This window comes from Diceros bicornis, chromosome 5 (assembly GCF_020826845.1).
Source record: "Diceros bicornis minor isolate mBicDic1 chromosome 5, mDicBic1.mat.cur, whole genome shotgun sequence".
NCBI classification, from domain to species: domain Eukaryota; kingdom Metazoa; phylum Chordata; class Mammalia; order Perissodactyla; family Rhinocerotidae; genus Diceros; species Diceros bicornis.
The window spans coordinates 27,915,934-27,931,276 of record NC_080744.1 but is presented as its reverse complement, the minus strand read 5'-3'; the positions used below and the strand labels follow the sequence as shown (position 1 = coordinate 27,931,276).

Genomic DNA, 15,343 nt, shown 5'->3' with positions numbered 1-15,343 from the left:
CTTTTCCCATTTTAAACAGGTAAGTGAAAGAAGAGGCATTAAGACAGTTCCTATTTTCTAGCTAACTTTCCCCCATCATTTCTCCTAACTACACTGTAGCAATATATCCTGACATCCAAAGGTGCTCAATAAATAAAGCCTGTGAATGTAGCATTACGGGCTGACATTAAACGCAGCATTATGGGCTGACATTAAGAGGCCTCACCTCCTTCTTTACAATCCGCATAGAAAGCACTTTGTCTACAATGGCGGCATCTTCTTCACTGGGATTTTCCTGTAGCAAAAGATGCAGTCAGTCAACAGAGATTGTGAGCAGTAGGACAAACCTCAAATTGCTTAAGTTCTCAGCTTACCACAAAGAACTGCATGGAAGGCAAAGTCTCGCCATCTGGTTCCTGCACTGGTTCAGGGAGAATAGGCTCAGTTTTTATTGGACCAGTTACATCCACTTCTTCTTCTTCTTCATCATCTGTGATCTTTATATCCAGATCCTCTGTATATTTTTTTCGCTTCACTTGGCGGTTTGAGCGTCTCTTCTGTAAAGGCAAAAATAGTTAAAATAATTGCTTAGTCTCTCAAAGAGAAAATCTTGAAAACTATTTGCCTATTGTCATACTTGGATTTTACTCCAAAATCCCCACGAAAAATCAAACCAGCAGATGATAAAGAGCTTATTTATCAAACTATGTGATGTTAAACCATGTAATTTATTCTGTGTACTGAATATATATTAATTTGCTGAATCGTTTTACCAAAGAACCAGAATCCAACTGAAAGAAACCTGGGTACTACTGGCAAGAAGCTCTGGGAAATTGAAATAGGACTCTCAAGCTACAGGGTGCAATGTACTTCACACCAGGAGCAACCTGAAGTGCAAAGGTATAAGAATATATTGTATCTAATTTGGTTTCTTTGTTTTAGTTCTAAAGTTTTTTTGTTTTAATAAACAGAATCATACTATACACATTGTTCTGCTGCTTACTTTTTCAGTTAACAATATTTCTGTGAGGTATTTTCCATATCAATACATTTTAGATCTACCTTATTCTTTCAGGTGGTTGAATAAAACATTTTTTAATTAAGTAATTTAAGTAATACTTGCAGCTCATGATAAAAAATTAGGAAGGATGGAGAATAAAATTATTATTTTTCAATTGTGATATCCCTCAAAAACCCAAAAGAATCAAATGAGTTATCAGAAGCAGAACTACTGAAATTGAGCAAACTTGCTTGACATAAAACTAATTTTTAAAAATCAATAGCACTCTTATATTGACTCAGCCAGAAAAAATGAGAAAAAAGATCCTATCTATGAAAAAAAAAGATTAATTATCTAAAAGATTAAATTTAGTAAGAAATATACAAAATCTGTAGGAAGAAAACTTTAAAATACTGTAAGAGGACATAAGAGAAGATTTTTGTTTTTTTGTGAGGAAGATCAGCCCTGAGCTAACATCCATGCCAATCCTCCTGTTTTTGCTGAGGAAGACCGGCTCTGAGCTAACATCTACTGCCAATCTTCCTCCTTTTTTTTTTCCCCCCCAAAGCCCCAGTAGATAGTTGTATGTCATAGTTGCACATCCTGCTAGTTGCTGTATGTGGGACGAGGCCTCAGCATGGCCAGAGAAGCAGTGCATCGGCGCGCGCCTGGGATCCGAACCCAGGCCGCCAGTAGCAGAGCACGAGCACTTAACCGCTAAGCCACAGGGCCGGCCCCGAGAAGACTTGAATAAACAGGAAAATATACTGTTCTGGAATAAGAAGACTTAATTCTCCCTAATTACATGAATTTGACAAAACAAAATTAATAAAACTTTTTAATTAGATAAGCTGATTCTAAAATTCAAATGGAGAAATAAACATCTTAGAATAATCAGAAAAAATATGAAAGAAGATAGTGGGCCTTACCAATTATTAAGGACAATATAAAGCTATACTAATTAACACAGCTTGGTACCTCTCCAAGGAGAGATAAACAGGTCAATGAAATAGTGTCCAAATATAGACTAAAATACTTATGTGGATTTAGAATGTGATAAAAATAGCACTTATAATCAGTGAGGAAAAAGTGGATTATTCTATAAATGGGATTAGAAACAAATGGCTAGACATCTAAAGGATGAAAGAAACAAAATTATAAAAGGATCGAAGATTTAAAATTAAAAAAAAAGACATAAAATTTCTAAAAGAAGATGTGGAAGAATTTTTTATAATCTTGGAGTAGGGAAGGTGTTTCTAATAAAATGATTGATCAATTCGACCCCAGTAAAATATTTTAAGATATCTACATAATATAATCCTGTCATGAACAAAATTGAGACAAATAATAAACTGAGGGGAAAAATGCTATATGATACATTTTCTAAGCATAAAAAGTGCTTTTGAATAGCTAAGAAAAAGATCAATAATAACAGAAATACAGGCAAATGACATGCATAGAAAAAAACTACAAATGAACAGAAATAAAACCACAAATGGCTTTTAAATGTAAAAAGATGCTCACACTCATAATAAAATAATTATAACTCAAAAATAAACTGAGATGCCAATTCTTTTCTTTTTTGTACCTAACAGACTGGCAAAAACAAGAAAGTTTGATCAAATATTTGAAGGAGGAACTCATACAGTATTGGTGAGAGGTACACAGGGGCATGAACTCTTCAGAAGAAAATTTGACAATATCCTTTGATCCAGCAATTCCACTTCAAAGATATTATCCTACACATAAATTTACATGTGTGTACAAATCTCTGTAGCATTACTTGTGGTAATAGAAGACCAGAGAAAAGCTAAATGCTCATCAACAGAGGATTCATTAAATAAATTTTGATATAGCCAAAAAACGGAATACCATAGAACTATTTAAAAAGAGTGGGGTAGATTGACACCACCAAATGTTGAAGATGTGGAACTGGAATTCTCATTACTGGTGGAAGTGTAAGATGACACAATCACTTCGGAGGATGGCAGATTCTTATCAAGTTATATGTTTATATGTTTAACCTCCCTATGGTCTATCAATTCCATTCCTGGGGATTTAGCTCTGAAAAATGAAAACCTATATCCACAAAATACTTGTCCTAAGGCTGCTCACTGCAGCCTTACTCATAATAGCTCCAAACAGGAAATAATGCAAATGTCCATTAATAGGAGAACAGATAAACACTGTGGTCTATTCATAAAGTATTTCTCATGAAAAAAAAGAATAAACTACTGATACATTCAACATGAATGAAGCTCAAAAAACTTACGCTGAAAGAAGTGAGACCCAAGAGTACATACTATATGACTGCATTTACATGAAACAGGATAAGTTAATCTATGGTAATAGAGATGAGAACAATGCTTCTGTGGGGGGAGGGGGTGGATTGACTAGAAAAGAGTATGAGGGAACTTTTTGGGGTGATGGAACATGGGACTTCATTAAATAATCTATTTTTGTGTATGTTTCAAAATTTTCATAATAAAAAAGAGAGTGGGGGAAACAATGGGCTAAATCTATGTTTTCTGATAAAGAACAACCTGTAAGATGTATTGTTGTGGAGAAAAAAGCACAGTACAGAAGAGTAGGTATGGAATACTAATATTAATTGGAAGTAAAAGTGGAGTGTTCATGAAAGTAAAGAATATTTCTGGAAGGATACACAAAAAAAACTGTAACCGAGGTTACCTCTGGGAAGGAGAACTGGAGGACTGTGAGATTGGGGTCTAGATTGGGAGACTTTCATAGTGTCTGTTTTTTTTGCACTGTTGTAATTTTTCTCACATATATATGTACACGTGTATATACACACGTGTACATATATATATTTTTTTAACCTAAAAAACAAAATGATAAAGGGGTTGAAAAAAAACACACAGTTCCAAAGAACAAAAATGAAAGTACAGTAATCATGACCCAGTTATCTTCAACCCCTCTCCTCAAAGATACATACTCTTAAAAAATTTCTTATGTATCCTTCCAGGATAAAAAAATGGATGCATATACATGTATGTATGTACACACACACCGACACACACTCTCTTTAAAAGTTATTAAAGAGATATTATATACACTAGTCTATAACTAGCCTCTTTCATTTAATATGGAGTTTTCCACATTATTATACCCTACCCTACTTCATTGTTTTTAATTGCCATGTAGTATTCTACTGCATGGATTTTTCATAATTTTTACTTAACAGTTTCTCCCCAATGGACATTTAATTTTGTGTTTAATATTTACAGTTTTTGTTACTGTAAATATTGCTGCAGTACATACATCACTGCATGCTTTCAAGAATATATTCATAAGGTAGTTTCCTAGGTGCACAATCATTGGGTCAAAGGGCATTAACATTTTAAATCTTGTTACATACTGAAACACTGACTTGCCAAAAAGATTGTCTCAATACTCCCACCAACTACGTATAAAGTGCCTGTACCTTAACTCCATTGCCAACACCGGCATCATTACTTGTTACGGGCTGAAGTGTGTCCCCTCAAATTCTTATGTTGAAGCCCTAACCCCTAGCACCTTAGAATGAGACTGTATTTGGAGATAGGGCTTTTTATTTTTTTAAAATATTTACTTATTTATTTAGTGTGTGTGTGTGTGTGTGTGTGTGTGTGAGAGAGGAACATCAGCCCTGAGCTAACATCTCTTTTTGCTGAGGAAGACTGGCCCTGAGCTAACATCCGTGTCTATCTTCCTCCACTTTATATGGGACGCTGCCACAGCATGGCCTGGCCTGACAAGTGGTGTATCGGTAGACGTCCGGGATCCGAACCCAGGCCGCCAGCAGCAAAGCGCATGCACTTAACCGCTACACCACACGGCCGGCCCCACGACAGGGCTTTTTAAAGAGGTGATTAAGTTAAGATGAGGCCATTAAGGTGGACCCTAATTCAATTTGATTCGTGTCCTTAAAAGAAGAGGAAATTTGGACACACAGAAAGACAGCAGAGATATATGAACTAAAGAAAGACCATGTGGGGACACATCGAGGAGATGGCCATCTGCAAGCCAAGGAGAGGTCTCAAAGGTAACCAAACCTGCTGACCCCTTTATCTTGGACTTCTGGCCTTCAGAACGGTGAGCAAATAAATTTCTGTTGTTTAAGCCACCTAAACTGTGTTATTTTGTTATGGCAGCCCTAGCAAACTAATACACCACTTTTCAAATTTTACTAATCTACTTCTTGTATTATAAAAATTTGCCTTCAGTTTGTTTGGTTTTTTTGGTGAGGAACATCAGCCCTGAGCTAACATCTGTGCCAATCTTCCTCTATTTTGTGTATGGGACGCCGCCACAGCATGGCTTGATGAACAGTGCGTAGGTCTGCGCCTGGGATCTGAACCCGAGAGCCCTGGGCCGCTGAAGTGGAGCTCGTGAACTTAACCACTACGCCACCAGGCTGGCCCCCCGCCTTCAGTTTGTTTGTTGATTCTTTAACAAATACTTTATTTAACAAACACATATATAACTCTTACTATACTCTCTTACCACGAGCTAAGCACTGTTCTGTGTTTACATTTAATCTTCCTAACAACTCTACTTGGTAGGTATTATTATCTGCATTTTAGAGATGAGGAAACTGAGGCACCAAGAAGTTAAACAAACTTGTCCGAGATAACAATGTTAGTAGAGTTAAGATGAGAATCCAGGAAATCTTGCTCCAGAGTGTGTTCTTAACCACTATGCTGTTTATGGAATTTTTTTGTTGTTACACATGGCATAATTTATGTAGTTGAATGTATCAATCTTTCACTTTATGAATTCTGAATTTTAATACCCTCTTTAGAAAGATTTACCCCACTCAAGAATTATAAAAAAAATCCATCCATGTTTTATAGAAAGTTCATGATTTCAATTTTTACATTTAGACCTTTGATTAAACTAGAATTTGTTTCTAAGGAGTGATACAAGAAACCCAGTTTTATTTATTTTTTCCTAAATGGCTAGCCAGTTGTCCTAATATAATTTATTAAATAATCTTTAAAATGGCATTTTAATTCATATACTAAATTCTCATAGCTATTTGCATTTATTTCTAGACTCTATTATCTTTTATTAATCTGTTATTTCTTCTTATTTCAAACTCTTAGTAATTACTGTTTCATAATATACTCAGATGTCTGTTAAATCTAGTTTTTGCCTCATTTTCCTTTTCAAAAATGTTTTGGCTCTTCTCACAAGTTAATTTCCCCCAAAAGAACCCAAGTATCAGTTTGTCAATTTTTGAACGTATATTAAGAAAGAGGAGAGGCATTTATAAGTATTAATAGCTAGAAAGGCAATTCAGATTCATTTGGTCCAAACCTCCATTTACAGATGAGGAATTCAGACACAGCTAAGTGTCAGTTGGCCAAGCCCACAGAGCTACTGAGAAGCACTATGGGTCTCCTGAATCTTAATACCAGGTTCTTTCTACGGTTGGAAACTGCAGCCAAAGATGGTACCGTAAGGCAAGAATCAAAGACAGAAGACTAAAGTTCTTCTGGTCCAGCTTCTTTTATTCTCTTCCAAAGTCTCTCATCTTCAAAAGGTAGGAAAAAACATTGTGCTTAAGCACCTCAGTCCACAGAGTCAGAACCCTGAGGGCAGAAAAGGTAAGGCAAAGGGACAGCTGGACAGTTCGAAGAGAAATCAAAGTACAGACACAGCCCCAACAATCACGCAGCATGACTGCACTTTGCTTCGTTTCTAAAACACAAGAATTTGAGGAAAATGAGTACTGCTATTTTTATAGTAATATGTTTTTTGCCTAAAAAGACAAAAATTGAAAAGAAATGACCATGACCAGGTCTACTTCTTTTACCTTTTAGGCGTATCTCTGGTTTAGAACAAGTGTTGAAATTTCTATAGGCTTATAGTCTCTCAGTATCTATTCCTGGTTTATCTGTCAGAATTAACATGAATTTTCTACTAGGTTCTTTAGGGATCCTTTTACCTGAATGCTGCTTTCTTCATCTTCCCGGGGCGATTGTGCAGGCATGACTTCCACATCTGAATTATCAGATGAGGTATTACGCTTTCTCTTCTTACCCACCACAGGAGTAATGGTACTAAAAAGGAAAAACCAAATTCATTTTCAGTGAGGGCAAGGAAAATTTTTGAGTAAAAAAATATAATTACTCTAAACCATCACAAATGAACCTTCCAGACAGAAGTGTTTAGATCTTCAGTCTGTGGGACACATAGCTATTGAGTAGGGTGTTTGAAAAAAGAAGATACTGGGGTTTCTAAACCACTGGCTGACCTTTCACCAGATTTGACAAATCCTTGCTACCAGTGATTCACAAATACCTGAAGGAAGGTAGCATACGATACTCATTCATTCTGCCCAGCAGCCCAGCAGAATGAATACTGGACTAAGAATTACAAGGCCTCATTTTAGGCCCAGACATCATTAGCTAGGCATTAGTTCCCTTATTTGTAAACATTGATGGTATCTGTACTCCTTGGTCTGACAGCTGTTGAAAATCAAATAAGATAATAGATATGAAACTTATTTTTTAAAAGCTGAAAAATCATGTATAAATATAAGGGATTATTATAATTACACCACAAAACCTAAAGAATCCCAGGGAATAGAAGCTAGGGAGAAAGGAATGAAACTACAAGACATGGAAGGCAAAGACAGGACACTCAATTGTAACAAGAATTATGTGGCAAGCCATGGTAGGGCTGACAGTCATTAATGAAATCTTCAGTTCACAGATAAGATGCAAGAACAAGGTAGCTATGGCTCCAGCAGGCCTCTTTTACAGGTGTGGATGGAAGAGGGGTAGTGAAAAGTCTCTTTCACACTACAGTGATACAAAATCAGGAAGAATATAAAAAAACACAGTCACAGCTTTTAAATGTAACTCCCAACACAATGATTGGCTATCCTTGCTATGCCTTAATGTTTCTCTTTCAGACTACGAAAATTTGCAAATTTCTGTTTAACAAATCATACAAGCATTGGGACAGAGAAAAGAAAGGCCTTATTATCTTCCATGACAGACAGATCACCTTGAACTATGTTGCTACTAAATACAAGTTGTTCCTTCAAAACTAATTTAAAAATGAATACACCGCCCTCAAATGTCCCATCAAAATAGCAATGGCTGGTACTCACTTTAGCTTACTCTTGCCCTTAGTTTTGGAGGCACCAGATGTTTTGCTCTTCTTTGGCTTTTCTTCCTTGAGCCTCTCCCCACTGCTCTTCTTCCTGCGTTTCTTTTCACCTTCCTCCTCAGGCCGAACACTGGGCAACTCATCCTCATTCAGGACTCGAGGTATGTTCTGCTCACCCCGGGCACGGGCCCTAGCAATGGCTTCTGCTACAATCCGATTTGCTTTCTCTTGCTTCTTCTGGTGCTCCAGCCTGCGGTTTTCCTCCATTCCTGTCTTGCCTCCGGTATGGGGAGCAGAGCTTGCTGGTGAGGACAGAGCTGCCACTTCACTGGCACTTAGAACTTTAACTACTGAGAGCCCAGAAGAGGCCCCTTGAGAAGAGCTAGCCTATAGAAATAAAGATACTAAAATTTCAACATGCTTGTAACTAAATGGCTTAAATAAAACCCACCTCTGAAGCAGGTAGGCTAGAAACTTCAGTCCTCTAATTCCTCATGAACTAAACTCAGATCAAGTCTTAGTGAACCTAGACACATTAAAAAAAAAAAAAGTGTTTTTTGGTGGGAAAGGGGTGAGAAAAGGCAAGAATTGTGCCAAATTAAACGTCGAATCCCTTAGCCATGCTCCTAATGTCAATATCCATCTCCATTACCCTAGAAAAATTTCAAACAATAGAGAGAATACTGGTCTCTGGGCTAAAAGTAAAAAAAATTCAAATTCTACTCTTGGCCTACCTTTACCTCCCTGAGGGGGTGGGAGGAGTGATAATCACTTGACTTCTTTAAGACTATTTCTTTATCTTTTAAATGAGAGGATATTTCGAATCATTTTTATTTCACAAAGTATTAGGAAAAGATTGTAAATGGAACAGTTCAAAGACAAATACCAGGGCCCGGCCCCATGGCTGAGTGGTTCAAGTTCCACACACTCTGCTTCAGCGGCCCGGGTTCACGGGTTCAGATCCCAGGGAAAGACCTATACCACTCATCAGCCATGCTGTGGTGGCAGCTCACATACAAAAAAATAGAGGAAGATCGGCACATATGTTAGCTCAGGACTAACCTTCCTCAAGAAAAAAAATGAGGAGGACTGGCAACAGATGTTAGCTCAGGGCGAGCCTTCCTCAGCAAAAAAAAAAAAAGACAAATACCAGATAAACCACCTCTTATCCCAAACCCAATAATAACCCTCAAATCTTTTCATGATATAATTAAAACAAGGTTTCCATGCGTGAAAGAAATAAAAGTCTGCATCTCAGTTCACAGTTATGACTCTAGACTGGCCCCACATTCAACAATGAGTGGTTGCTGAGGGTAACAGCAAAGGACTAAGAGGTCTGTTTTTCTTCCTAACTGTTTAAGTCTCACCTGTGGCTGCAGCACCACCTTGAGTGGTACTGAAAGTCTTTGTCCCGGGCTCTGTCCTGGTCCCATTATCTGAGCCTGCTGCACAGAGGAGAGAGTCACTGGCTGGGTTGAGGGTGGCTGCTGGGGCTGTGGCTGTGATGACGGAGGCTGTGGTACAATCTGGATTTTCTGCTGTGGCTGCTGCACCTGCAGCTGGATAGTTACTACTTTGGCGGGCTGACCCTGGGCATTCTTGGCTTGAGTCAGGGCTGCCAGCTGGTTACCCTGTAACACTATCTTGCCTGGTAGACTCCCTAGCACGACATGCCGGTGTCCTTGGGGACCTCCAGACTGTGGCTGCTGGAGGACCAGGGTGATGCGTTTCGATTCACCCTAGAATGAAGAAAGGAAATTGCAAGAAAGGTACAACATTAAAGAATGGTATATCCTTAAATAGCCACCAGTTTTCCTCATCCTAGAGTCATAAAAACTGAGGGTCAGAAGACAAAGTACAATTCATTTTGTTCATCCTCCTATCCTGTCCTGATAGGATCTTTTCTATAACACCTCTACCCAGTGGGTATCAAGCCTATTTTTGGAAAACTCCTGATGGGAGGCTTACTATCTTTTAAGGCAGTCATTCCATTTTTTGGAAATCTATTAGAACAAAAGTCTTTATATCGGGCTGAAATTCACCTCCTTATAGCTTCTTTCCACTGGTCCTACTGATCTTAATACTGACTCCCTGCCCCTCGAACTCTTTTGGCCCTTTATTCAGAGGCTAGAGCCTCTACTTTCTCACAAAAGAAACTAGCCTTTTCACTGGGCAGAGTCAGAGGAGGACAATCTTAGTAATAAGAAGAGGGGAAAGATATTGATCTTAATACTGGCCCCCTGCCCCTCAAACTCTTTTGGCCCTTTATTCAGAGGCTAGAGCCTCTACTTTCTCACAAAAGAATCTAGCCTTTTCACTGGGCAGAGTCAGAGGAGGACAATCTTAGTAGTAAGAAGAGGGGAAAGATACATATAGCTTCTATAAGTCTTGCAAATACAAACAAACATATTTTTTCAAAAATGATTCTTTGTTCCCATAGCATTCTATATTTCTCATAAAACCTTATATCATACATCATTGTGAAATCTTGTTTAATGTCTGTCTTTCCCGGCAGACTGTGAGCTCTGAAAGGACAGGGACTGTGCTGTCTTGTTCAGCCCTAGCTGGGCACAGTATAAACATGTAGTAAGAGCTCAAAAAATATGTTAATACTAACTGCCTCCACCTGGTAAATAATAAGTACGTGGCTGCCAACACTAACTGATAAAAAGCAAAGACGGAATTCTAACAGGATTTCCTGGAGATAGCTCTCATGGGCTCTCGCTCACACAGTTGCTGGGCCCTCTACTAAACCACAATTCACCTCCCCCTTTCACTCAAGTCACCTGGGTAGGTGTAGAGGTCAGTGTAACTGCAGGCTTCAGTGGGGGCCCTGTGGCCCCAGGGTTTCCAGCAGGAGCTGAACCCTTAACTGGCTGTAGGACCAGCTGCTTTACTGGTCGGCTGGGCTGGACAATGCGCTGAACAGTAGCCTGGTTCCCAGGGACCTTGGCGGCCAACACTGTATTACCAGAGACAATAGAAACACCTGGTCGAAGGGGAGTGCCGGTTAGCACTTTGGTAAAAGTGACTTTTCCACCATTGGCTGTGCCAGCCACCAGAGGCTGAGCTGTGCTGGTGATACCTTGGGCCTGAATTTGTGCCACATGGGCACCAGTGACTGAGGAGCTTGGTGGGGCCTTAAGGATAACAATCTTAGGGGCTGACTGAGGTGGCTGCCCTCCAGCACTACTGGAGGAGACAGCTGTGGCAGAGACACCCATGAAAGGATTCCCTTGGCTCAGGATCTCCTGGCTCTTGGAGACCTGCAAAAGTCCTGATGTTGGCATCGGTGTCTGTAAGACAGGTTGGGCTGGCTGCTCCTGGCTGACAGGCTGAGTGGTATAATCATGCAAGGTTAAAGATTCTGGAGCTGGAGCTGTTGATTCTTTGGGAAGTTCTGTGGGGGCTGTTTCCTCTGGTGGGGGGACCAGGTCACTTGCTGATGAATTCCCCACATCACCACTTCCACCATCCTGGTTCATCTGATCCAAGGAATCCAGAGAGCTTGGCAGTCCAAGAGCTTCCTCAATGGGGTCTTGTGTGACCTGGTTGAAGCTGTCATCAGTCAGAGAGTCCAGGCCAAATAAATTTGGGTCATCGAACAGATCCATGATGGGGTCTGCCATCTTGGGAAAGCAATGCAGGGTACTTCCCCAAGGTCTAGGGAGGGAAGGGGAGGGGGGGTACTGGCTCTCCCCTCCCCTCCCCTATTAAGAAAAAAATGTACACAATGGAAGAGGACTACTCTTCAGCTAAAGAGGCAAGAAACAAGTGCATGTCAGATTGTCCTGACCTTCATGGAGCAAGATGGCTAGGTCTTCAGAGGAAGATGGTGGAACTCCTGTTATGGGAAGACAAATGAAAAATAAGCAAAGTAGGTGACCACAGGGAAAATTTCTCCTCCTTAGGTATTACCCTTAATATCAAATAGCATCAAAATAATAAGAGAGGAGAGAAATATGAGGTAATCTGAGGATAGAGACACAGCAAAAAGAACACCTGTATTTCTGCTTCAAAACTAAAACTAAAAAAGAAAAAAAGAAACCAATCCCTCTTTTGAGATCTTATACCTACACACCCTGAAGTTTCTGGCTGTCAAGATCATTCAGCTGTCTCTGTCCATTTCTTTTTACAATTATCATTCTTAGGTGGAGGTCTGGAAATTTAATATTCATTCACCTTCTATCTCAGGTTCTTAAGCTGGCAGAACTTAACAATATACCAGCAGCAATTCAGTGAATGTAGATAAACATTTTTAGATATATTGTATTTTATAAATTTCCCTTGTATTTTAGATACTTTTACTTACCACTGGCAAAAATAACCACCTTTAACCAAGCTCACAGTACAACCTTGCTAAGCTTACACTATAATTTTACTCAGGAAGTTTTGCAACCTTTATTCTAGTTAATCTATACTAATCTTTATTCAATTAATCTATACATAGTATTTCTATTCTCAAGTCCCTTCCCCCCCCTCATACTTAAGATCAAAAACTTCCTTTGCAAGGGATTCAAAGAATTCTATACTTTACTTCTAGTTTATATTCCCAACATTCTCTCTCATCATTTCCTATATAGACCCTACCTTCCAGGCTAACTAGACTACACAGTTTCCTTAATGTGATTCCTATCTGCATGACTTGTCCTATTATGCTGTAGCTTCTGCCTGGAACACCCCCAGCCCCACTCCCAAAAATCTGTCCCAGCTGAAATCTTTCCCACCCTCAAAGGTCTTCTACTCCATAAGGTGAGCCCTGAACCTCTGACCCTTTAACAACAGAGCAATTTGTGATGACTTGGTCCCTTCACCCTTAAATACCACAGCATTGTTTGCATCTTATTTAAAACACTTATATTTAATATTTTACTAAAATGATGAGTCTCTTATCCATAACCTCTGAAGGCTTAAACGGTTCCTTTGTGCAAATTATAAAAAGCTGACTGCTCCTCAAGATGCTTGTCTGCCATCTGCTGGAAAATTGTCATACTAAACATACTATTGATGATGATAATGAATATGTGCAATGCACACCCTACATAATCCTGCATGGTAGCCCAGCTCCTCTTTCCCTGAGAGACAAAAAGTTTCTTGACGATAGGGACCACATCTTATTTATCTGTGGCTTCCTAAAGCACCAGCAGGATATCGCATACACAGTAGTTGCTCAAAAAAATATTTAATGAATTAATATATTTGCCTGCAGTATCTGGAATGAACCATTCAGCCCTTACAGAAACTAAATTGTATTCCCTGCTTCTAAGACAAGACAGTAGAAGGCTTCCAGTCTTGAAAAACTGTCACAAATACCTACAAGTATGTTTACCAAATTCATGTCTAGGGGTTTAAGTTTATGAAAATGCTGGAAAAAGGAAAAACTACGACAAGCAATTATAAGTACATCACCATATAACTAAACTATATGGAAAGTAGTATCTGTTCTTTGTATATGATGTCAATATTTGACAACTCAGGAAAGCCTTGCTTGATAAGATCATTTCTCCTAACTTTTAGAAGACGCTAGAGAAGAAATTTGCCAGTGACACAGTATAGACTTGACTGAAGAAGACTTTTTCACGTAACTCTCAAACTATTTTTTCCCTTCCTTAACCCACTCCAGTTATGCTTATAAAACAATATAATGTGCGTAAATATCCCAGAAACTCAGACATAGATAAAAGAGAACAAACTCATCAGTACTTCGCATACCAGTCAAAATTACAAAGTATACATGGCATTTACACCAATGTCAAACAAGATCTTCCTTGCTCGAGTAATTGTATACCCTTAAAATCTCACCCAGGATCCATATCACTTCCCACTCCCGGCTAAACTACGCCACCAACTCATTCCAGCCTCTACTATCTAATACCTGTCCCAAAGTTATTCAAAATGGCAACCAGAAAAGTTATGGATGTTTCTTAATTTAATGAAAATCTACTCAATAATTTTATAAATTTCCTCAACACTACCATCAACTTTTTTCTAGTTATTCCCTACATTGCCACCTATTATCTTTCTATGCACTGTCAGAGAAGTTACACTAAATTTCTAACAGTTACGTGTCATATAAAAACTACAGTGAAAGTTTCCACTAACTAGAAATTTATGCTGATAATAGTATAACCTGTCTTTTCTTCCATGGAGTATCTTGTCCTTTCCACGACTCCTTGCTATTTATTCATCCAAATGCCTTCCCTCCCTCCACAGCAGCCCAATCTCAGACAGAGAGAGATCTCATTTTTAAATGGGAAAAACAAGGGTAACAGTTTCTGATTTATTTCCTTACTCCCATATGACTCAAGTATAAGTTTTTAAAGGTCAATGCATTTATCATTTATCCTCCTTCCCAATTTTGGGGCCAAATTTCTGCTTCTTCTGGTTCCGCCTGGCCCAATAATTAAAAAACTTAATGCCACAGGACCAAGTTTCACTACTTCTCAGTCCCATCCCATCAACTCACCTCTACCGACCTAATTCACCTTGTACGTACTTTCTAAATCCTAGTCTCCTGCTTCTTTTCTAACTCCCATCTTTAAGTTGTCTTTGACTCTCAAAAGATTTAACCTTCTCCCAACATACCTCCAACTTTCTTCACCCCTCCTTCCATTCCTACTTGTGGGTCGTCTTGACAGTATCCACATCTGGCCTATTCTACTAAGCTTATTTACCCCACAAATTCTCTTTCCATGATTCAAACCCTGGTTGTAAAAATAAATAAATGTTAAGCATTCAACTATATGAAGCATTTGGATATCCCTAAGCAAAGCATCTGCCTAGATAACTCATACCAGACTTTTATCATATTAAGAATGTAAGCCAGTGTTGGCCTACCATTGCCCAAAAGAGAAACACATATATATGCTTAAAAGGAAAGACACAGTTTTATGGTTGTACTTAATCATTTTCCATAATTCCAAACTAATGACCAGACTAATGACAGAAACCTTGGAGGAGTGGGAATTGGGGAGAAGTGGAACAAACTAGTCAGTTAAGGTTAAATCCAAGGCCACCCATCTATAATCTCCAAATAACAAGCCAGTTAACGCTAAATACTTCATAAAACAGCCCTTCATCTCACCTCCCTCTTAAAGGGGGAACTACTCCTTCCTCTCAAAGTAAATATAAATTCATCTTCTTCTGCAGCTTTACCACCTTTAATATAGTTCTTGTTGGTTTTTTTGGGGAATCTAGAGTCTCAACTCTTCCATTTTTATTTTACATGTCTTCTCACCC

General features: G+C 38.8%; 1 protein-coding gene across 8 annotated transcripts in view; it reads right to left on the bottom strand.

The window, feature by feature from the left end:
* CHD8 (chromodomain helicase DNA binding protein 8) overlaps positions 1 to 15,343 on the bottom strand; it is a 57,529-nt gene that overhangs the window by 27,469 nt on the left and 14,717 nt on the right. For 5 of the 8 annotated variants that reach the window (XM_058541012.1, XM_058541017.1, XM_058541015.1 and 2 more), the window contains exons 2-7: positions 10,891 to 11,948; positions 9,472 to 9,843; positions 8,106 to 8,491; positions 6,933 to 7,047; positions 354 to 536; positions 206 to 274 (exon numbers count right to left, since the gene is read on the bottom strand). In XM_058541012.1, the coding sequence (XP_058396995.1) occupies positions 206 to 274; positions 354 to 536; positions 6,933 to 7,047; positions 8,106 to 8,491; positions 9,472 to 9,843; positions 10,891 to 11,733 (1,968 nt within the window). In that variant the 5' untranslated portion in view covers positions 11,734 to 11,948. The remainder of the gene's footprint in view (positions 1 to 205; positions 275 to 353; positions 537 to 6,932; positions 7,048 to 8,105; positions 8,492 to 9,471; positions 9,844 to 10,890; positions 11,949 to 15,343) is intronic. The other 3 variants (XM_058541018.1, XM_058541020.1, XM_058541019.1) reach the window with 1 other exon arrangement.